Source organism: Mastigoproctus giganteus, chromosome 9 (assembly GCF_048544385.1).
Source record: "Mastigoproctus giganteus isolate SK-2022 chromosome 9, ASM4854438v1, whole genome shotgun sequence".
NCBI lineage: Eukaryota > Metazoa > Arthropoda > Arachnida > Uropygi > Thelyphonidae > Mastigoproctus > Mastigoproctus giganteus.
This window is the reverse complement of record NC_143583.1, coordinates 225,667,332-225,683,071: the sequence shown is the minus strand read 5'-3', so window position 1 is coordinate 225,683,071 and position 15,740 is coordinate 225,667,332. Positions and strand designations below refer to the sequence as shown.

The 15,740-nt window shown below is 37.2% G+C and overlaps 1 protein-coding gene across 1 annotated transcript in view; it reads right to left on the bottom strand.

Annotated features, from left to right (window-relative positions):
- LOC150081141 (ubiquitin carboxyl-terminal hydrolase 8-like) overlaps positions 1 to 15,740 on the bottom strand; it is a 581,739-nt gene that overhangs the window by 106,848 nt on the left and 459,151 nt on the right. Inside the window, exons 17-18 of the mRNA XM_090381373.1 lie at positions 5,418 to 5,651; positions 5,167 to 5,309 (exon numbers count right to left, since the gene is read on the bottom strand). Of these exons, the coding sequence (XP_090237499.1) occupies positions 5,167 to 5,309; positions 5,418 to 5,651 (377 nt within the window). The remainder of the gene's footprint in view (positions 1 to 5,166; positions 5,310 to 5,417; positions 5,652 to 15,740) is intronic.

Below are 15,740 nucleotides of genomic sequence, written 5' to 3'. Positions count from 1 at the left end.
GATTCCCACACTTCGCCTATAAAGGGCGAAATTGTTTATGAAAATCTACTCCTCTCTGTAAACAGAAATTCCTGCTCTCTCTAGATGAACAAACGAATCAAGTGTTGCATTTCATAAGCCCTAGACTAGTTAGGTGTTAGAAAAATAAATGAAAAAGGTCTAAAAAAATGCTTACTTGATGTCACATTTTTGTCGTTTGCATGAAATTGAATAGAAATTTCTGAAAACTGAAGTGGGAAAATTCAAGAAAACAGTTCTGGCTCCAGCTATAGCGAGTTTCAGCTCTCTAGATAGAGAAAAAATTATAGAATTAACTTGTTGAACCCAGTTGGGGTGAGGATGCACCCCACCAGACCAAAATACGTAGGTTTCTACTTCCCCAGATCCTAATATTCTGTTTATTTGATAGTTCATTGTAATGAAAAGGGCATTCATAATTGAAGATTAAATGGTCAACGAAACCTCTTAGTCCATCTACACCACAATGTACACCATATGTACAATGATTTCATTGACCATTTACTCTTCAATGAATAGATGGACTATGGAGATTTATAAAACAAACAAAAAAAAAAAAAAAAAACAGTTCTAATCCTACTCCAGTATGACTGCATAAATCAGAGTTTACAACTAGAAATTTAACAATAATTTGCCATATTTATTAATCACAAAGATTTAAACCATAATCAACTCAAATGCATGTACAACTGTACTTTTACGCTCCCCACGCAGCTACACAATGTACATAGTAAGCTGCAGTGTAGATGGATTACAGAGTACTGTTTTCAGTTTGTAATTTGATGGCTAGCTTGCTTTGCTGATTTTCTAGGGCTTCAAAAGCTGTCCTCATGTTTTCCGCAGTTTCATCTCTTCCATATAGTATCATCTTCAAAATAGCATGGAACTCTCTGCCCCATGTGGCCATACTGGAGTATAAACAGAGTATGGAGGCCTCATGTAGTGGTCAATACCAAAGTACTGTTGAACGTGCATTTGAGTCGATCACCGTTCAAATCTTTGTGATCAATAAATATGGTAAATGACTGTTAAATTCTAGTTGTAAACTCTGACCTATGCAGTCATACTGGAGTAGGAATAGAACTTCTTTTCTTTAATGAAAACCCCAACATGAAAGGCATTAGAACCTACAGTACTTAATACATGCATGGGTTGACAGTTGAGAAGATGAAAGAAGGTACTTATTGACATTAGACTTGAATTTCTGTAGATTGTAATTTTCAGGAAATATGTGTGTGAAGGCAGGTTATTCCTGAAAATGGAAGTTGAAGGAAGGTTATTCCAGAAAATGGAAGTTGAAGGATAGTAGAAGGATGCTGACTGGTCGTGGCATTGGTTTGGACCTGTGTGGAAGAGGGAGAGAATTACAGAAGCCAATTCAGAAGAATAGTGCCCATGGAAGTATCTATAGAAAAAGCATACAGCAGAAACATAATATTTATGGGATCGAGCACTACAGTTTTGAAAGAACATATCAAAACTGTAGTGCCAATTTCAATTTTGCATTGTAATTTTGTCCTTTTTTTTTCCCAATTTTATGTATATAAACACATAATTCCAACAGTACAGAAAATAAAATATATCAACAACTACATCCATCAAAACCAAACAAAAATTAACATTAGCATTAGCAGGGGCACACATGCAAGAAACCAAGCTTATATAGCATCAGCCAAAAAAAAAAAAGAAAAAAAACTTTCTTATTTTACCCATCCACCAGCTCCAAATGTTTGTCTAGTTCTGCCTTGAATCTATTGAAGTTATCAACTTCGACAACGAAAGTTGGAAGTTTGTTCCAGCAATCAACCACCCGCTGGTTAAAGGCAAACTTCTGCATATCCATCCTACAACTGTCCTTCCTCAATTTGAATTTATACCCTCTCAGGTGATTATTCTGAGCAGGAGGAAGAATCCCATCCGCATTGAGCATGATCAAACCATTCTAGGCTTTATACACCTCAATCAGATCACCTCGTAGGTGCCTAGTCTCCAGACACTGTAATTTGCAAAACATAAGCCTTTCTTCCTAAGAGCAACCCTTTGTTCCATTCACTAATCTTGTTGCCCTTCTCTGTACTCATTCCAACAGCTTTACATCCTTCTTAAAATGATGCCTCCAGACCTTTGTACAGTACTCAAGGTGTAGGATAATCAATATACAAGGGGATAATCACCTCCTTATCCCTGCTAGAAAAATTCCAGTATATCAATGACAAGACACCATGAGCTACCTTTGCAGACAGTCTGCACAGCTCAGAAAACTTCATATCTGCCTGCACAATTACACCCAGGTCCTTTTCACTCTCTACCACTGTCAGTATAGTACCACACAGTTGATACATTACTCTGGGGTTACTGCTTCTCACACGCAGTACTTTACATTTGTTAATATTAAACTTCAGTTTCCACCTCTCAGCCCATCTGCTCAACTTTTCTAGATCCTGTTGCAGCAGTGTACTGGCACTAATGACAGTACACTGCTGCAACAGGAGCAGTGTACTGTCATTAGTGCCATTAACAACCCTGCCGACCTTCATATCGTCTGCAAACTTGGACATTAAGCCCGATATACCATCATCAATATCATTAATTAATACAGAAAACAACAACAGACCCAACACTGAACCCTGGGGGGCCTCCACTAATAACCTTAGTCCACGAAGAGTGGTGTCCATTGATTACCACTCTCTGTCTTCTCCCACTCAACTATCCCTTTATCCATAGCAGCTATTTTACTCCAATGCCACACTGCTCCAATTTGTTCAGCAGTCTTCCATGAGCAACAGTATCAAAAGCCTTTCTAAGATCCAAATATATGATATCTAAGTTATTCCCTGCATCCAGTTCCTTTGTGACCACATCATAGTATCCAATCAAATTGTTCGGGCAAGACTTTCCCTTAACAAAACTATACTGTGTCCGAGCTATAACTGAAGCCTTGTCTAGATGATCCTGCAATGCTTCTTTAACCAGTGCCTCCATTAATTTCCCTGGAACAGAAGTTAAACTAACAGGTCTGTTTTGTTTGTTTGTTTGTTTGTTATTTGGTTTTTAGGAGCATTAGCAACTAAGGTCATATTGCTCCGGGGATATGTGGTGGTCATTCCCTGACCTTTCTGCATCCTCCGTATTTGGTGGTGACAGGCTCGAATCCTGGTTTAATCAAGAAGTGTGTGCTACGCACTGCTGCTCCTTCCCACCTGGCTACAGAGGTGCCTAACTAACAGGTCTGTAATTACTGTGTCTCCCTTTGATCCTCCTTGGTGGATTGGGGTCACATTTGCACATCTCCAGTCCATGGGTAACTCCCCTGAGTCCAAGGAAGCTCTCATAATTATTACTAAGGGTTTGCTTACTTCCTTTGCTGCCTCCTTTAATATAACTGGATAGATCCCATCCACCCCAGGTGCCTTTCTTATGTTTATCTTCAATTTCTCCTCCACTTAACTCTCAGTTATTGCAAGATTATCTAGCTTACTGCCAGAGTTTAATACACCTTTGGCATTCCACTCCCTGAATAACTCCTCATGTGTGAATGTAGATGCAAAATATTGATTTAATTTGTTAGCTACCTGAGCAGGATCATCAACAGTTGACCAAGAGGACCAATCTGATTCATCCCCTTCCTTCTAGAGTTTACATAAGTAAAGGACTCTGCTGTTTTTCTTTGTTTCCTCTGCCAAAGATTTCTCATAATCTGCCTAACCTCCTTTGTGACTTGGTTACAGACCAAATTATATCTATCATAGGCTTCTGTTAATTTATATGTATCCCATGCATTTTTCTTCCCTGCCACATGTCCAATTAGTTTATCTGACATCCATTTAGGCCTAAATCTTGAACAATATTTCTTAGTTGGTAAAAAAGCCTAGTAGCTTCCAAGATTAATTCTTTGAATACTTCCCATTTTGCTGTTGGTAACATCATCAGTTGGTCCCACAGTACAGAATTTAAATACAGTCTCAGACCACCCGTAATCACGTTTACGAAAGCAAAAACCCCTCCCTTTACCCTTGATGGTAGCCACTTAATCAAAAGTGGCTGTTTTAGAAACTATACAAAATTATAGTTTTAATTTTATTTTATTTATTATTTTCATTCCCCTAAGTCACTAGCATTGTTGAACAATTGAATGTCACGCTAAAGGATTTCAAAGTGCACTAGTTATTTTGGCAGGCAATACACAAAACAATATTCCAATTTTGTTTTTATGAATTTCATCATTTAAATTTCGTAACAGTGTGTCAGTACTAGGAATTTTTTAAAAGCAATCTTTTAAAAAAAAAATGTATTCCTGAGCTTAGAAATCCCATAAGTTTTGTTGCATATTGGGAAACATATACATATGGGAAACAGCAACCCCAGAGCAACGTATCAACTCTGTGGTACTACACTGACAGTGGTAGAGAATGAAAGGGACCTGGGGGTGGTTGTGCAGGCAGATATGAAGTTTTATGAGCAGTGCAGATGGGCTGCAAGAGTAGCTCATGATGTATTGTCGATGATATATAGGAATTTTTCTAGCAGGGATAAGGAGGTGATTATTCCCTTGTATAAGGCAATGGTCAGACCATACCTAGAGTACTGTATACAGGTCTGGAGGCCTCATTTCAAGAAGGATGTAGAGATGCTGGAACGAGTACAGAGAAGGGCAACAAGATTAGTGAATGGAACAAAGGGGTGCTCTTACAAAGAAAGGCTTAAGTTTTGCAAATTACAGTGTCTGGAGACTAGGCACCGGCCAGGTGATCTGATAGAGGTGTATAAAGCCTTGAATGGTTTGAGCATGCTCAATGCTGATGGGATTCTTCCTCTTGCTCAGAATAATCACCTGAGAGGGTATAAATTCAAATTGAGAAAAGACAGGTGTAGGATAGATGTGAGGAAATTTGCCTTTAGCCAGCGGGTGGTTGGTTGGTGGAATAGACTTCCATCACTTGTCGTGGAAGTTGATAGCCTAAATAAGTTTAAGGCTCAGCTGGACAGGTATTTTGAACGAACAGAGGGGCGAAGTGGAAGTGGTTATTTTTTATTTATTTATATATATATATTTTTTGGCTGATTCTGCATAAGCTTGCTTTCTTGCATCAAATGCCTCTACTAATGCTAATGCTAATATTTAAGCTGTTTATGCAATGTTAACTTTACCTTTTCAGGTGAATTATCAATATCTGGGGTAATCTGCATATAACCATTTTCTTCTTAGCTTCCTGCTTCTGTTTACAGTGAGAACAATCCCAAGCTGTCTCTCCTTCCATTCTCTCTTCTCTAAGAAATAACTGCAAGCAATCCTAAATAGAACAGACAAATAAGGAAATCTAAAGTTTAATATGTGTGAATTTTGAACTTAAAATTAATATAAATATAAAAAAATACAATAATACAACAAAGTAGCTTACCAATAGCGAACATTTACTGGAAAGAACAGGAAGTGACAAACATGAAAATACTTCATAATTGCTAGAAGTTGTATGACAATGAAGACAGGTTAAAGTAGAGCGCAATAAGCCTTCAAATAAGTCAGCTATAATAGACTGATTCATGTCAGAATGATGCTGCCAAAATCTCTCAGCTGCTACACAATCAGTAAGATTTTCAAGGTTTGGCATGTTAACAGTTCGGGATGGGTTTTTCTGGAAAAAAGAAAAAAAAATCAGAACGTACTGAAAATTAAGATCATTACCATAAAACAGTAACAAGAGAAACTTTTGCTTTAAGAAGAATATAAAGAAAAATTTTACCGTGAGAGACAGAGAGGACATATTTTTTATACTAGGGAATGCAATAAGGTATACAACTAATCAATTATGTATCTCAGGAATATCACACGTCAGTCAAAGCAGTGAGTATGACCATGGAGAAAAATTAACTTGATGGAAGAAAGCAAACAATTCACAGTTCTGCTAATGCTAAATTACTCAGGCAAGACTGCTATACTCATATGCAGATGGACATGACTGACTGGGATTCAAACAGCAATTAACAGGATATGAATTAAAGGAAACATTATTTCTGATCTAAGACAGTTCTAAATGTTTACGTGAATTTCTAATATCTCCTAATATATAGCGGATTAATGAAATTAGTCATGGATATTCTTCTGATAATGAAGAAGATGATGATGGATAAAGAGAAAGTTTATGTGTTTATCCCTTCTTTTTAATACCTAATATATATCTAATACCTAGATATACCAGGTATTACAGGTGGCAGAATAATACTTAGCATATCTTTTGGAGGGTTGTCCCTCTCCCTCCCTAAAAAAAAATAACATAGTACAGATTAAAGGTGTGGTGTGTATGCACTCCCAGAAGAATGAATAATCATCAGAATAATATTGGTGATATAAAATTCTCATCACAGCTGTCTCTATATATACAGTGAAACTTCTCCTAACGGACACCTCTCTTTAACGGACATCTCTCTACAACGGACATTTTCAAATTCACCAACTCTCCTCTATTGGTTTTAACGTGTTTTCAGCTTCTGTCTAGCAGACATTCTCTGTAACGGACGCGGACAGGCAATCTGCACTGTTTCGTTTAGATTAGCGCTTAATTTGATCTCCCAATAATGGACAGCAGGCGAGCTCACAGCCCTTTTTCTAGGAACGTTTCTTCCACGTATTGCCTCAATCGTGTGTTTATTTTCTATTTCCGATTCTCTGAATTTTATCAAGGTGTTTACGTTGTGGTTCTAAACCCTTTTTCAAGAATTTTAAGGCACGTGTAAAACTTCTGATGAATTCGGTGTGTGCAGGGGGGGGGGGGATTTGGTTGGCCTTTCGTCTTTTCAGTTTCAGTTTTGTTCAGTGTCGTGTGAAGTGCACAATGTCTTCTCGTAAACATTTAACTTTAAAAGATAAAGTTAAACTCATTAATGTGTATGATCGGCAAAAAAATAGTGTTTGCAATCTCGCTGCAAAATTCAAAATCGGGAAGACGCAGGTAAGCGACATCCTAAAGAAAAAAAATTAACTGCTCAAACAATTTTGGCAACATGGAAATGATCAGGTTCAAAAATCATCCCCGAAAACTGTTTGACTTCAAATTTGTCGTGCACATGCTAAAAAAATTCCCATTAATGGGCCTATTATTCGAGAAAAGGCTTTGGAGGTGGTGAAATCTATGGGAGTAAATGAGTTCAAAGCTTCTGTGGGATGGCTAGACAAGTTCAAAACTCGGCATAAAATTTCTTGGAAAACCGTAAGTGGTGAAGGTGGATCTGTTGATACCGGGGTTGTAACAGAGTGGACCGTCAAATTGGAAGATTTATGTCGTGATTTTGAAGCTAAGGATATTTAAAACTGTGACGAAACAGGGTTGTTTTTTAAAGCTCTTCCTGAAAAAACAATGAGTCTAAAAAACAAAAAGTGCCAGAGCGGAAAAATTTCTAAGGAACGCTTGACTGTACTATTGTGTACAAATATGCTGGGAGACTTTGAACAACCTCTTGTTATAGGAAACCCTTGTTGTTTCAAGGGCATAAAGTTGAATCTTTTGACTGGAAGTCTAATAAAAAAGTGTGGATGACACGAGATATCATGAGCAAATGGATAAGTCACTTTAACCAAAACATGATTCGTCAAAACAGAAAAATTATTCTTTTCATGGATAATGCTGCATCTCACCCGCACACTGAATTGTCCAACATTCAAATCATTTTTCTGCCACCAAACACATCTGCAGAGTGTCAGCCCTTGGATCAAGGGATAATAAAAAATTTTAAACTTCACTACAGAAAACGTGTTTTAAGACATCTCATTGCAAACATGAATGATGTAACATGTGTGAGTGACCTTGTAAAGAAAATCAGCATCCTAGATGCGATTCAATGAATTTCCTCTTCAGTAAACGCAATTAGAAAACAAACTGTCGTAAACTGTTTTGTAATGTCTGGCTTCTCAAACGCAAAAATTGAAGTTGTAAACAGCAATGTGGAGCACCAAGAAGAACAAGAACTTCAACATCTATTGATAATGTATGATACTTCCACTACGAGTGACCCTGGTTACAAAGATATACACTCGAACCTCACTACAGAACATGGTGCTCTAGATATCAACGACATTATCATCGATATTTTTCAAGAAGTTCCTCATGAGAATGAAGAAATGGAAGGAGGTCATTCTGTCGAAGAACATATTAACGACGAACCACCAATGAAAATAGAAGAAGCGCTCATACAAATCAATTGTTTAAAAATGTTTTTCGCCGCTGAAGAAGATACTGAAGGACTTTCGATGGTTTCTTCACTCCAAACAAATGTTGAAAACAAAATTATCAGCCGGAAGAAGGTGCAGAAGAAAATAAGTGATTACTGTATGTATTTTTCTGAAGATAAAGTCATAATATGCATAGCACAATTGTATGTATATTATTTACAAAAATATTGTGCAAAATCTGTATATCATTTAATTTAATTTTACATTAAATGTTTAATGATTTTTCTTTATCTCTTGTGTATGTAATTGTATATTATTTACAAAAATATTGTTCAAAATTTGTATATATTTTAATTTAATTTTACATTTAACGTTTAACTATTTTTCTTTCTTTCTTTTTTTTTTTCTCCCTCAGACTTCTTGTTAGCGGACAGATTTTCATTCCACATGGCTCTCCGTTAAAGGGAAGTTTCACTGTATATGTTGACATGTATGGTATTTTATGTAGAGCTGTATAACTGATTAAGGAATTGGTCATGGATATTCTTCTGATAATGAAGATGACAGAAAAGGAGATTATTATTATTAATACCAGCCATATAGCAGAAGGAAGAATCCAGCTTTTGCAGCACCAGGCAAAAAAAAAAAAAAAAAAAGACAAGAAAATACAAATTATGTGTTTCCCTCCTCATGTAAGTTGACTTACGAATTTCTTCAAACTTCAGCTTGAACTACCTGCAGAAGCAATGTGTTCTAGTAGTAGTAATAGAGGCATGTGATGAAAACTTCCTACAATACAGTCCAAACCTCTTCCCCTGTAATTTGAATTTATGGCCAATAGCTCTGTAATTCTTTATAACAGAGAAATTCTGCCTTCATTCATTTTACTAACCCCTCTCAGAGCCTTATAAACCTAAATAAGGTTCCTCTAAATGTGCCTGGCTGCCAGGCTCTACAAATAATCAAAGTATTTCCTCGTAAGGTTGCCATTTTGCAGATCTCATCAAGCAAGTTGGCTGTTTTGGACCCTTTCATTTTTTTATTTCTTCAGATCAGATATTCCTTAGTTGGAAGATGAAGAAAGTGGTTGCAAGTATCAAATGTATATGCATGGAGTTTAATTTGTATTAGCCATACACTCAAGGAAGCCACAGGATTTTGCTGCACCTCCACAAATAAAAAAAAAAGTAGATAAGAAAACACAAATTATGCCCATCTCTCCTCTCACAGGAAACCATCCAGTTCACCTTTGAATTTCTTCAAACTGGCAGCTTCAATTGCATGTGAAGGCAATTTGTTCCAGCCAGTGGTGTAACTATGTCAATGCAGCTGCATTGGGGTGCGAGCTTGAAAGGGGCATGTGAAATTTGGAAGACAGTGTCATTCCTCAAGACAATTAATGAATTTCATTAATAAAAGGGAAATTTTTTTAAAATTAAATATACATTCTTGTCAACCCGGTGACTGGCCGCCCAAGTATTGCTTAGACTGATGCCATGCTTATGGAAACATTAGTAAATAAAAGATAGTCAACATATTCAGCAAAAACAGTGGTATCAAATATAAATATACATCACAGTCTGATTTTATTCTAGTGTTGGTGAATTTATTTTACATTTTTTTTGTGTACGTCCAACTCTGAATGTTGTCAAGGGCAATGTGTTTTATTTTACAATACATATATTTGTCACATAGCAGTCTAGCTATGGACAGTGTTGTCATTTTATGCCTTTCACGCTAAATTTGGCATATGTGTGTGTGTTTTTTTTTTAATCTGAAATGAAAAACTACAAGGACTATGAGTTATTACTATGCTAACCAGAGACACATTTAAATAGCAGATCCTCGCGTATGTCGATGACAACCTGAGACTGACCAGTGGACTGGGAGGAACCCTTCCTGTAATTAGTGTTTATCCCATGGTGTTCAGAGTGGATTAAAGAATGAATAAACAAGGCGGAGTAAAGCATCTACTTCAGTCACTCTAAAGCAAGCAGTTTGATTAAATTTATGGTTTTGAGGTTCATTTGCCATTTTCACAAAATTCTACCCTTGTCTATTGCTTTGTTTCTATACAGCCAAAAAGGACCCAGAATTGGTCGCTAGCCATGAATAATACATTTTATATGTATCTGTTCTATTTTCATTTGTGGTGGGAAAATTTGTTGCAAAGTTACTTGAAGGAATAAATTGGGACATGAGAGTGGGAAACAAAGAAAGAAAAAAATCCAGCCAATCACAGAATGTTCATTTGCTTTATTGGCAGAGAAAGAAAGTTCTGCAGCCATCGTGTACTATTATTGTACATTTTCAAGTTTCTTAGAGCAAGAAAAGCACTTTGTCAACCATTACCACCATTCTAACTTGTGATAGAAAGGCTGAAGATGTAAGTAAATTTATTATTCCCGTTTTCGTTTGTATATATGATGGACCATTCAAAATTACGAATGGTCCATGATGTCGGCGATCATCAAACATTATCTAGTTAGTGACACTAATATATGTCACTCATTGCTGTAGATTTAATTTATTATATTTTTTACTAGTCTTTTATTACTCTGATGTCAGTAATATTTTTTTATTGAAAATTTGTTGCTGGATCATTTATAGATCAGTGAAAGATATGATAATATGAATTTCCAACAATCACTTATAAAAGTCCAACTTCCTTTCTTTTAATTTCAATTTTCTGCAGTATAATTTTATAGAGCATCTACTTTATGCTGGTTTCATTTTCTGAATTACTGGAGTATCTTGCCCAAAACATAGATGCATTAACTTAAATCGTTTCCATGTGCAAACCACTGATCTGAACAGGTTTAATGGGTGATGAAGAAACCATTCATTTTTTGTTTGTGATGATTCAATTACTTTGAGTAGATAACTTTTTTCTTTTTTTTTTTTGCTTGTGAATTGTCAGACAGCAGGGAATGTAAGGACTTCAAACCGCAAAGAACGTGTTCTTTGCAGTTTAGTCCTCATTCCCTGCAAAAAAGTATACAAGAATTCACAAAAAGAATACAAGCACACCAAGAAGCTATGCTAAAAGGAAGAGAAAAAGAGTCCACAAAAGCACTAGAAAAAGAATTTTAAAAAATTCTGAAGTTTTCTTTCTTCCCCAGGAGCAACGTGAGCTCTTCTCTTACTACACCGACAGAAATAATAGCAAAATCAGCATCGTCAGGTTCGGTATCAGCAACATCATCTTTTCCAGCACAAACTAGATATAGATGTAAAAAACCAAACGAATACCAATGAACTAGAACTATTAGAAAATTTAGTTAGTGACCAATATCCAAGTGACATTGCTAATTATCCAGACATAATAACAATGGATATGAAGACAATAAACAAACTGGGTCTTAAAATGAACAATTATTGTTGTGTTATTCCCTAAAATTGGATGCAGTGTACTGTGAACTCTGTTGGATGTTTTCTCATCAAGTAAGAAAATTCTGGAGGTATCAGGAATAGAGGACTGGCAAAATTTATCCAATAAAATTAAAGACCACAATGCAAGTTCACCACATACAGAGGCTTGTTATGTGAAGGAATTATGGATGGCAAATAAATGTTTGGATAAAAATGTAGAAGAGAATTATAAGAATTTTTGGAGTAAAGTTTTGAAGCAGCTTATCAAAATAACTAAAATTATCAAAAAATTCAATCCCATTTCGAGGTCATCGAGAGAGTTTGAAAGATATATACAATGGAAACTTTTTGTCTGATGTAAAACTTTTAGCCGAATATGATGATATTATGAGACAAGTGATGATGATACTATGTTGAAGATAAACATAAAAAAGGCACCTGAGGTGGATGGGATCTCTCCAGTTATATTACAGGAGGCAGCAAAGGAAGTAAGCAAACCCTTAGCCATAATTATGAGAGCTTTCTTGGACTCAGGGGAGGTACCTAATGACTGGAGATGTGCAGATGTGACCCCAATTCACAAAGGAAGATCAAAGGACGACACAAGTAATTATAGACCTGTTAGTTTAACTTCTGTTCCAGAAAAATTAATGGAGGCACTGGTTAAAGAAGCACTGCAGGATCAGCTAGACAAGACTTCAGTTACAACTCGGACACAGCATGGTTTTGTTAACGGAAAGTCTTGCCTGACCAATTTGATTGGATACTATGATGTGGATACAAAGGCACTGGATGTAGGGAATAACATTGATATCATATATTTGGATCTTAGAAAGGCTTTTGATACTGTTGAACATGGAAGACTGCTGAACAAATTGGAGCAGTGTCGCATTAGAGGCAAGCTGCTATGGATAAATGGATGGTTGAGTGGGAGAAGACAGAGAGTGGTAATCAATGGCCACTGCTCATTGTGGACTAATGTTATTAGTGGAGACCCTCAGGGTTCAGTGTTGGATCCATTGTTTTCTGTATATATATATATATATATATATAAATGATATTGATGATGGAATATCAAGCTTAATGTCCAGGTTTGCAGACGATACGAAGATTGGCATGGTTGTTAAGGACACTAATGACAGTATGCTGCTGCAAAAAGGATCTAGAAAAGTTGAGCAGATGGGCTGAGAGGTGGCAAATAAAGTTTAACATGACAAATGTAAAGTACTACATATGAGAAGTAGTAACCCCAGAGGGACATATCAACTCTATGGTACTACACTGACAGTGGTAGAGAACGAAAAGGACCTGGGGGTAATTGTGCAGGCAGATATGAAGTTTTCTGCAAGAGTAGCTCATGGTGTCTTGTCAATGATATACAAGAATTTTTATAGCAGGGATAAGGAGGTGATTATTGCCTTGTAAGGCAATGGTCTGCCCACACCTTGAGTACTGTACACAGATCTGGAGGCCTTATTTTAAGAAGGGTGTAGTGCTGTTGGAATGAGTACAGAGAAGGGCAACAAGATTAGTGAATGGAACAAAGGGTTGCTCTTACGAAAAAAGGCTAAAGTTTTGCAAATTACAGTATCTGGAGACTAGGCACTTGCGAGGTGATCTGACTGAGGTGTATAAAGCCTTGAATAGTTTGAGCATGGTCAATGTTGAAGGGATTCTTCCTTTTGCTCAGAATAATCACCTGAGAGGGCATAAATTCAAATTGAGGAAAGACAGATATAGGATAGATGTGTGGACGTTTACCTTTAGCCAGCGGGTAGTTGGTTGGTGGAACAGACTTCCATCCTTTGTTGTGGAAGTTGATAGCCTAAATAAATTTAAGGCTGAACTGGACAGGTATTTGGAACGAACGGAGGCGTGAAATGGAAGCATTTTTTTTTTTTTTGGCTGATGCTGCATAAGCTTGCTTTCTTGCATCATATGCCTCTACTAATGCTAAAAAGTGTTAAATGTGTCATTTGGCACATCGAAATACCCAAGTCCTAAAATATCTTTGTAAAAATACACACAAATATCCCATCAATGATCTCAATAACTTAATATATCTCATAAAATGCCAACCGAACTACGACACCTGTTACATCGGCAGCACAACCACCAAATTTGGTTCCTCCACAACTTCCAATACCCGCGCATACTACCACTTCAACAGTTTCAAGACAAGTCAATCCTGCACTGAGTTAACAACCCATGCTCAAACCCACAACCACACCCCCCTTGTTGACTCTGCCATCACTATTATTAAACTTAGATCGAGCTACAGAATTCTTCAATATGAAGCCCTCACCATCGAATGGTACCGACACCATTCTGATCTCAACATTATTAACGCTAAACTTCCCTTCAACCTTTCACCGGCTTGGAACCTCTCGCGGCTAAAGTTCCCACGTGTCAAAAAGAGCATCATGGGAGTTTAGATAAACTTTAAATACAACACGCGCTCACTTCTCTTCCATTTGCCAACTGATGACGGTTTACTCACGAAAGTTCATTGTAACGACTATTGGCACCACCGGTCTTCTCTCTCTCTTTTTTTTTTTATTTACGTCTTTTAACCTCTTTATGACAACCAAGGATTGGAGATCTGCATTTCTACTTCCTCGCGCTCATTTTAAAATCTGTTTAAAATATTTTCACCCCATTCTCCGCCTTAGTTCTATTTAATGCTTCTTCCAACCTAAATTTAACCACCATCTACCAAAAAAATTTTATTGCAGATTTATACAAGGTGAGTACCGTTTTCTAAGCATTTGCTATTCATTTTTTAGTCAGATTTATCACGGTATTATAAGGTTACTATAATTTCACTATTTAAATATAAAACATTGAATTTTCTTTTCAGAAAACCCAGTGTTCATACATATATACACACACAGAGAAGCATATATACACTGTGCTGCCACTTTATTAGGTACACCTACCTACCTACCTATTGGCGTGTTGAGCTTCCTTCAGCATTCAAAACACAGCCTGAATTCGTCTAGGCATGGATTGAACAAGATGCTGAAAAAGTGCAGGAATGGAGTACCGTGAAGACATGAAAGTGTCACGCAGTTCCTTGAAATTTGACGGAGGAGTAGGCCTTCAACGAACAGCCTTTTTCAGCTCATCCCAAAGAAGTTCGATAGGATTGAGATCCACAGACTGAGCGGGCCACTGCAGCAATGAAAAGTCATTGTCGTGTTCCTGAAACAATTCCATAAGGATTCGGGCTTTGTGCACCGGAGAATTATCCTGCTGGAAGTAACCAACTGACTGAGGATTAACTGTCAACAAGAAATGAAGCACTTGGTCAGCAATGATGTTTAGGTAGAAGTAGCATTCAGATGTGAATCTACACGTATCAATGGACCCAACGTGTGCCAAGAAAACATTCACTACACCATAACACTACCCCCACCATCTTGCACAGTAGTCATCAGACATGACAGGTTCATGGATTCATGTTGTTTTCTTGCCAAGTTCTAAGCCTTCCATCAACATGATGCACAAGGAATTCAACTCGTCAGACCAAGCAACTGTTTTTCAATTCTCGATAGTCCAGTGCTGATGTTGCTGTGCCCACAGGAGGCATGCTCTCTTGTTCTTCATTGATAATGAAGGTACACAACGTGGTCATCGGCTGTTGTAGCCCATTCGTGACAAAGTGCGACTAGTGGTCCATTGCAATATTTTGTTCCGTGCACCACAGTTGTATACTGATGTGATATGCAACATTTTGCCCCGTCTGTTTGCTTGCTCTGACCTCGCTCATCAACAAGTGATTTTCTTCCACAGGAGTGCCATTACAGGATGTTTTCTGTTTCTTCCACCATTCTCAATACACTCTTGAATCTCTGGTGTGTGAAAAGTTCAGGAGAACTACCATTTAGGTGCTTTGTCCAACATGTCTTGCACCTACGACCATGCCACATTCAAAGTCCGTTAGATCACTCCTTTTCCCCATTCTTGCTACGGTTTGTACACTTAACTACTAGAAAATACTAGAAAGGTTGTTCTGCTGCATTTATATCCACAACTGTGGTCATGTGACTTGCAACTTTGTGAGAAAACCCATTTGTGTATACAGCAGGGATGTACCTAATAAAGTGGCAGCACAGTGTATATATAGGGCTCTGCAAACCTTTTTTTGATTTTTGAAAGGGTCCGTAGATCTCAATAATTTGGG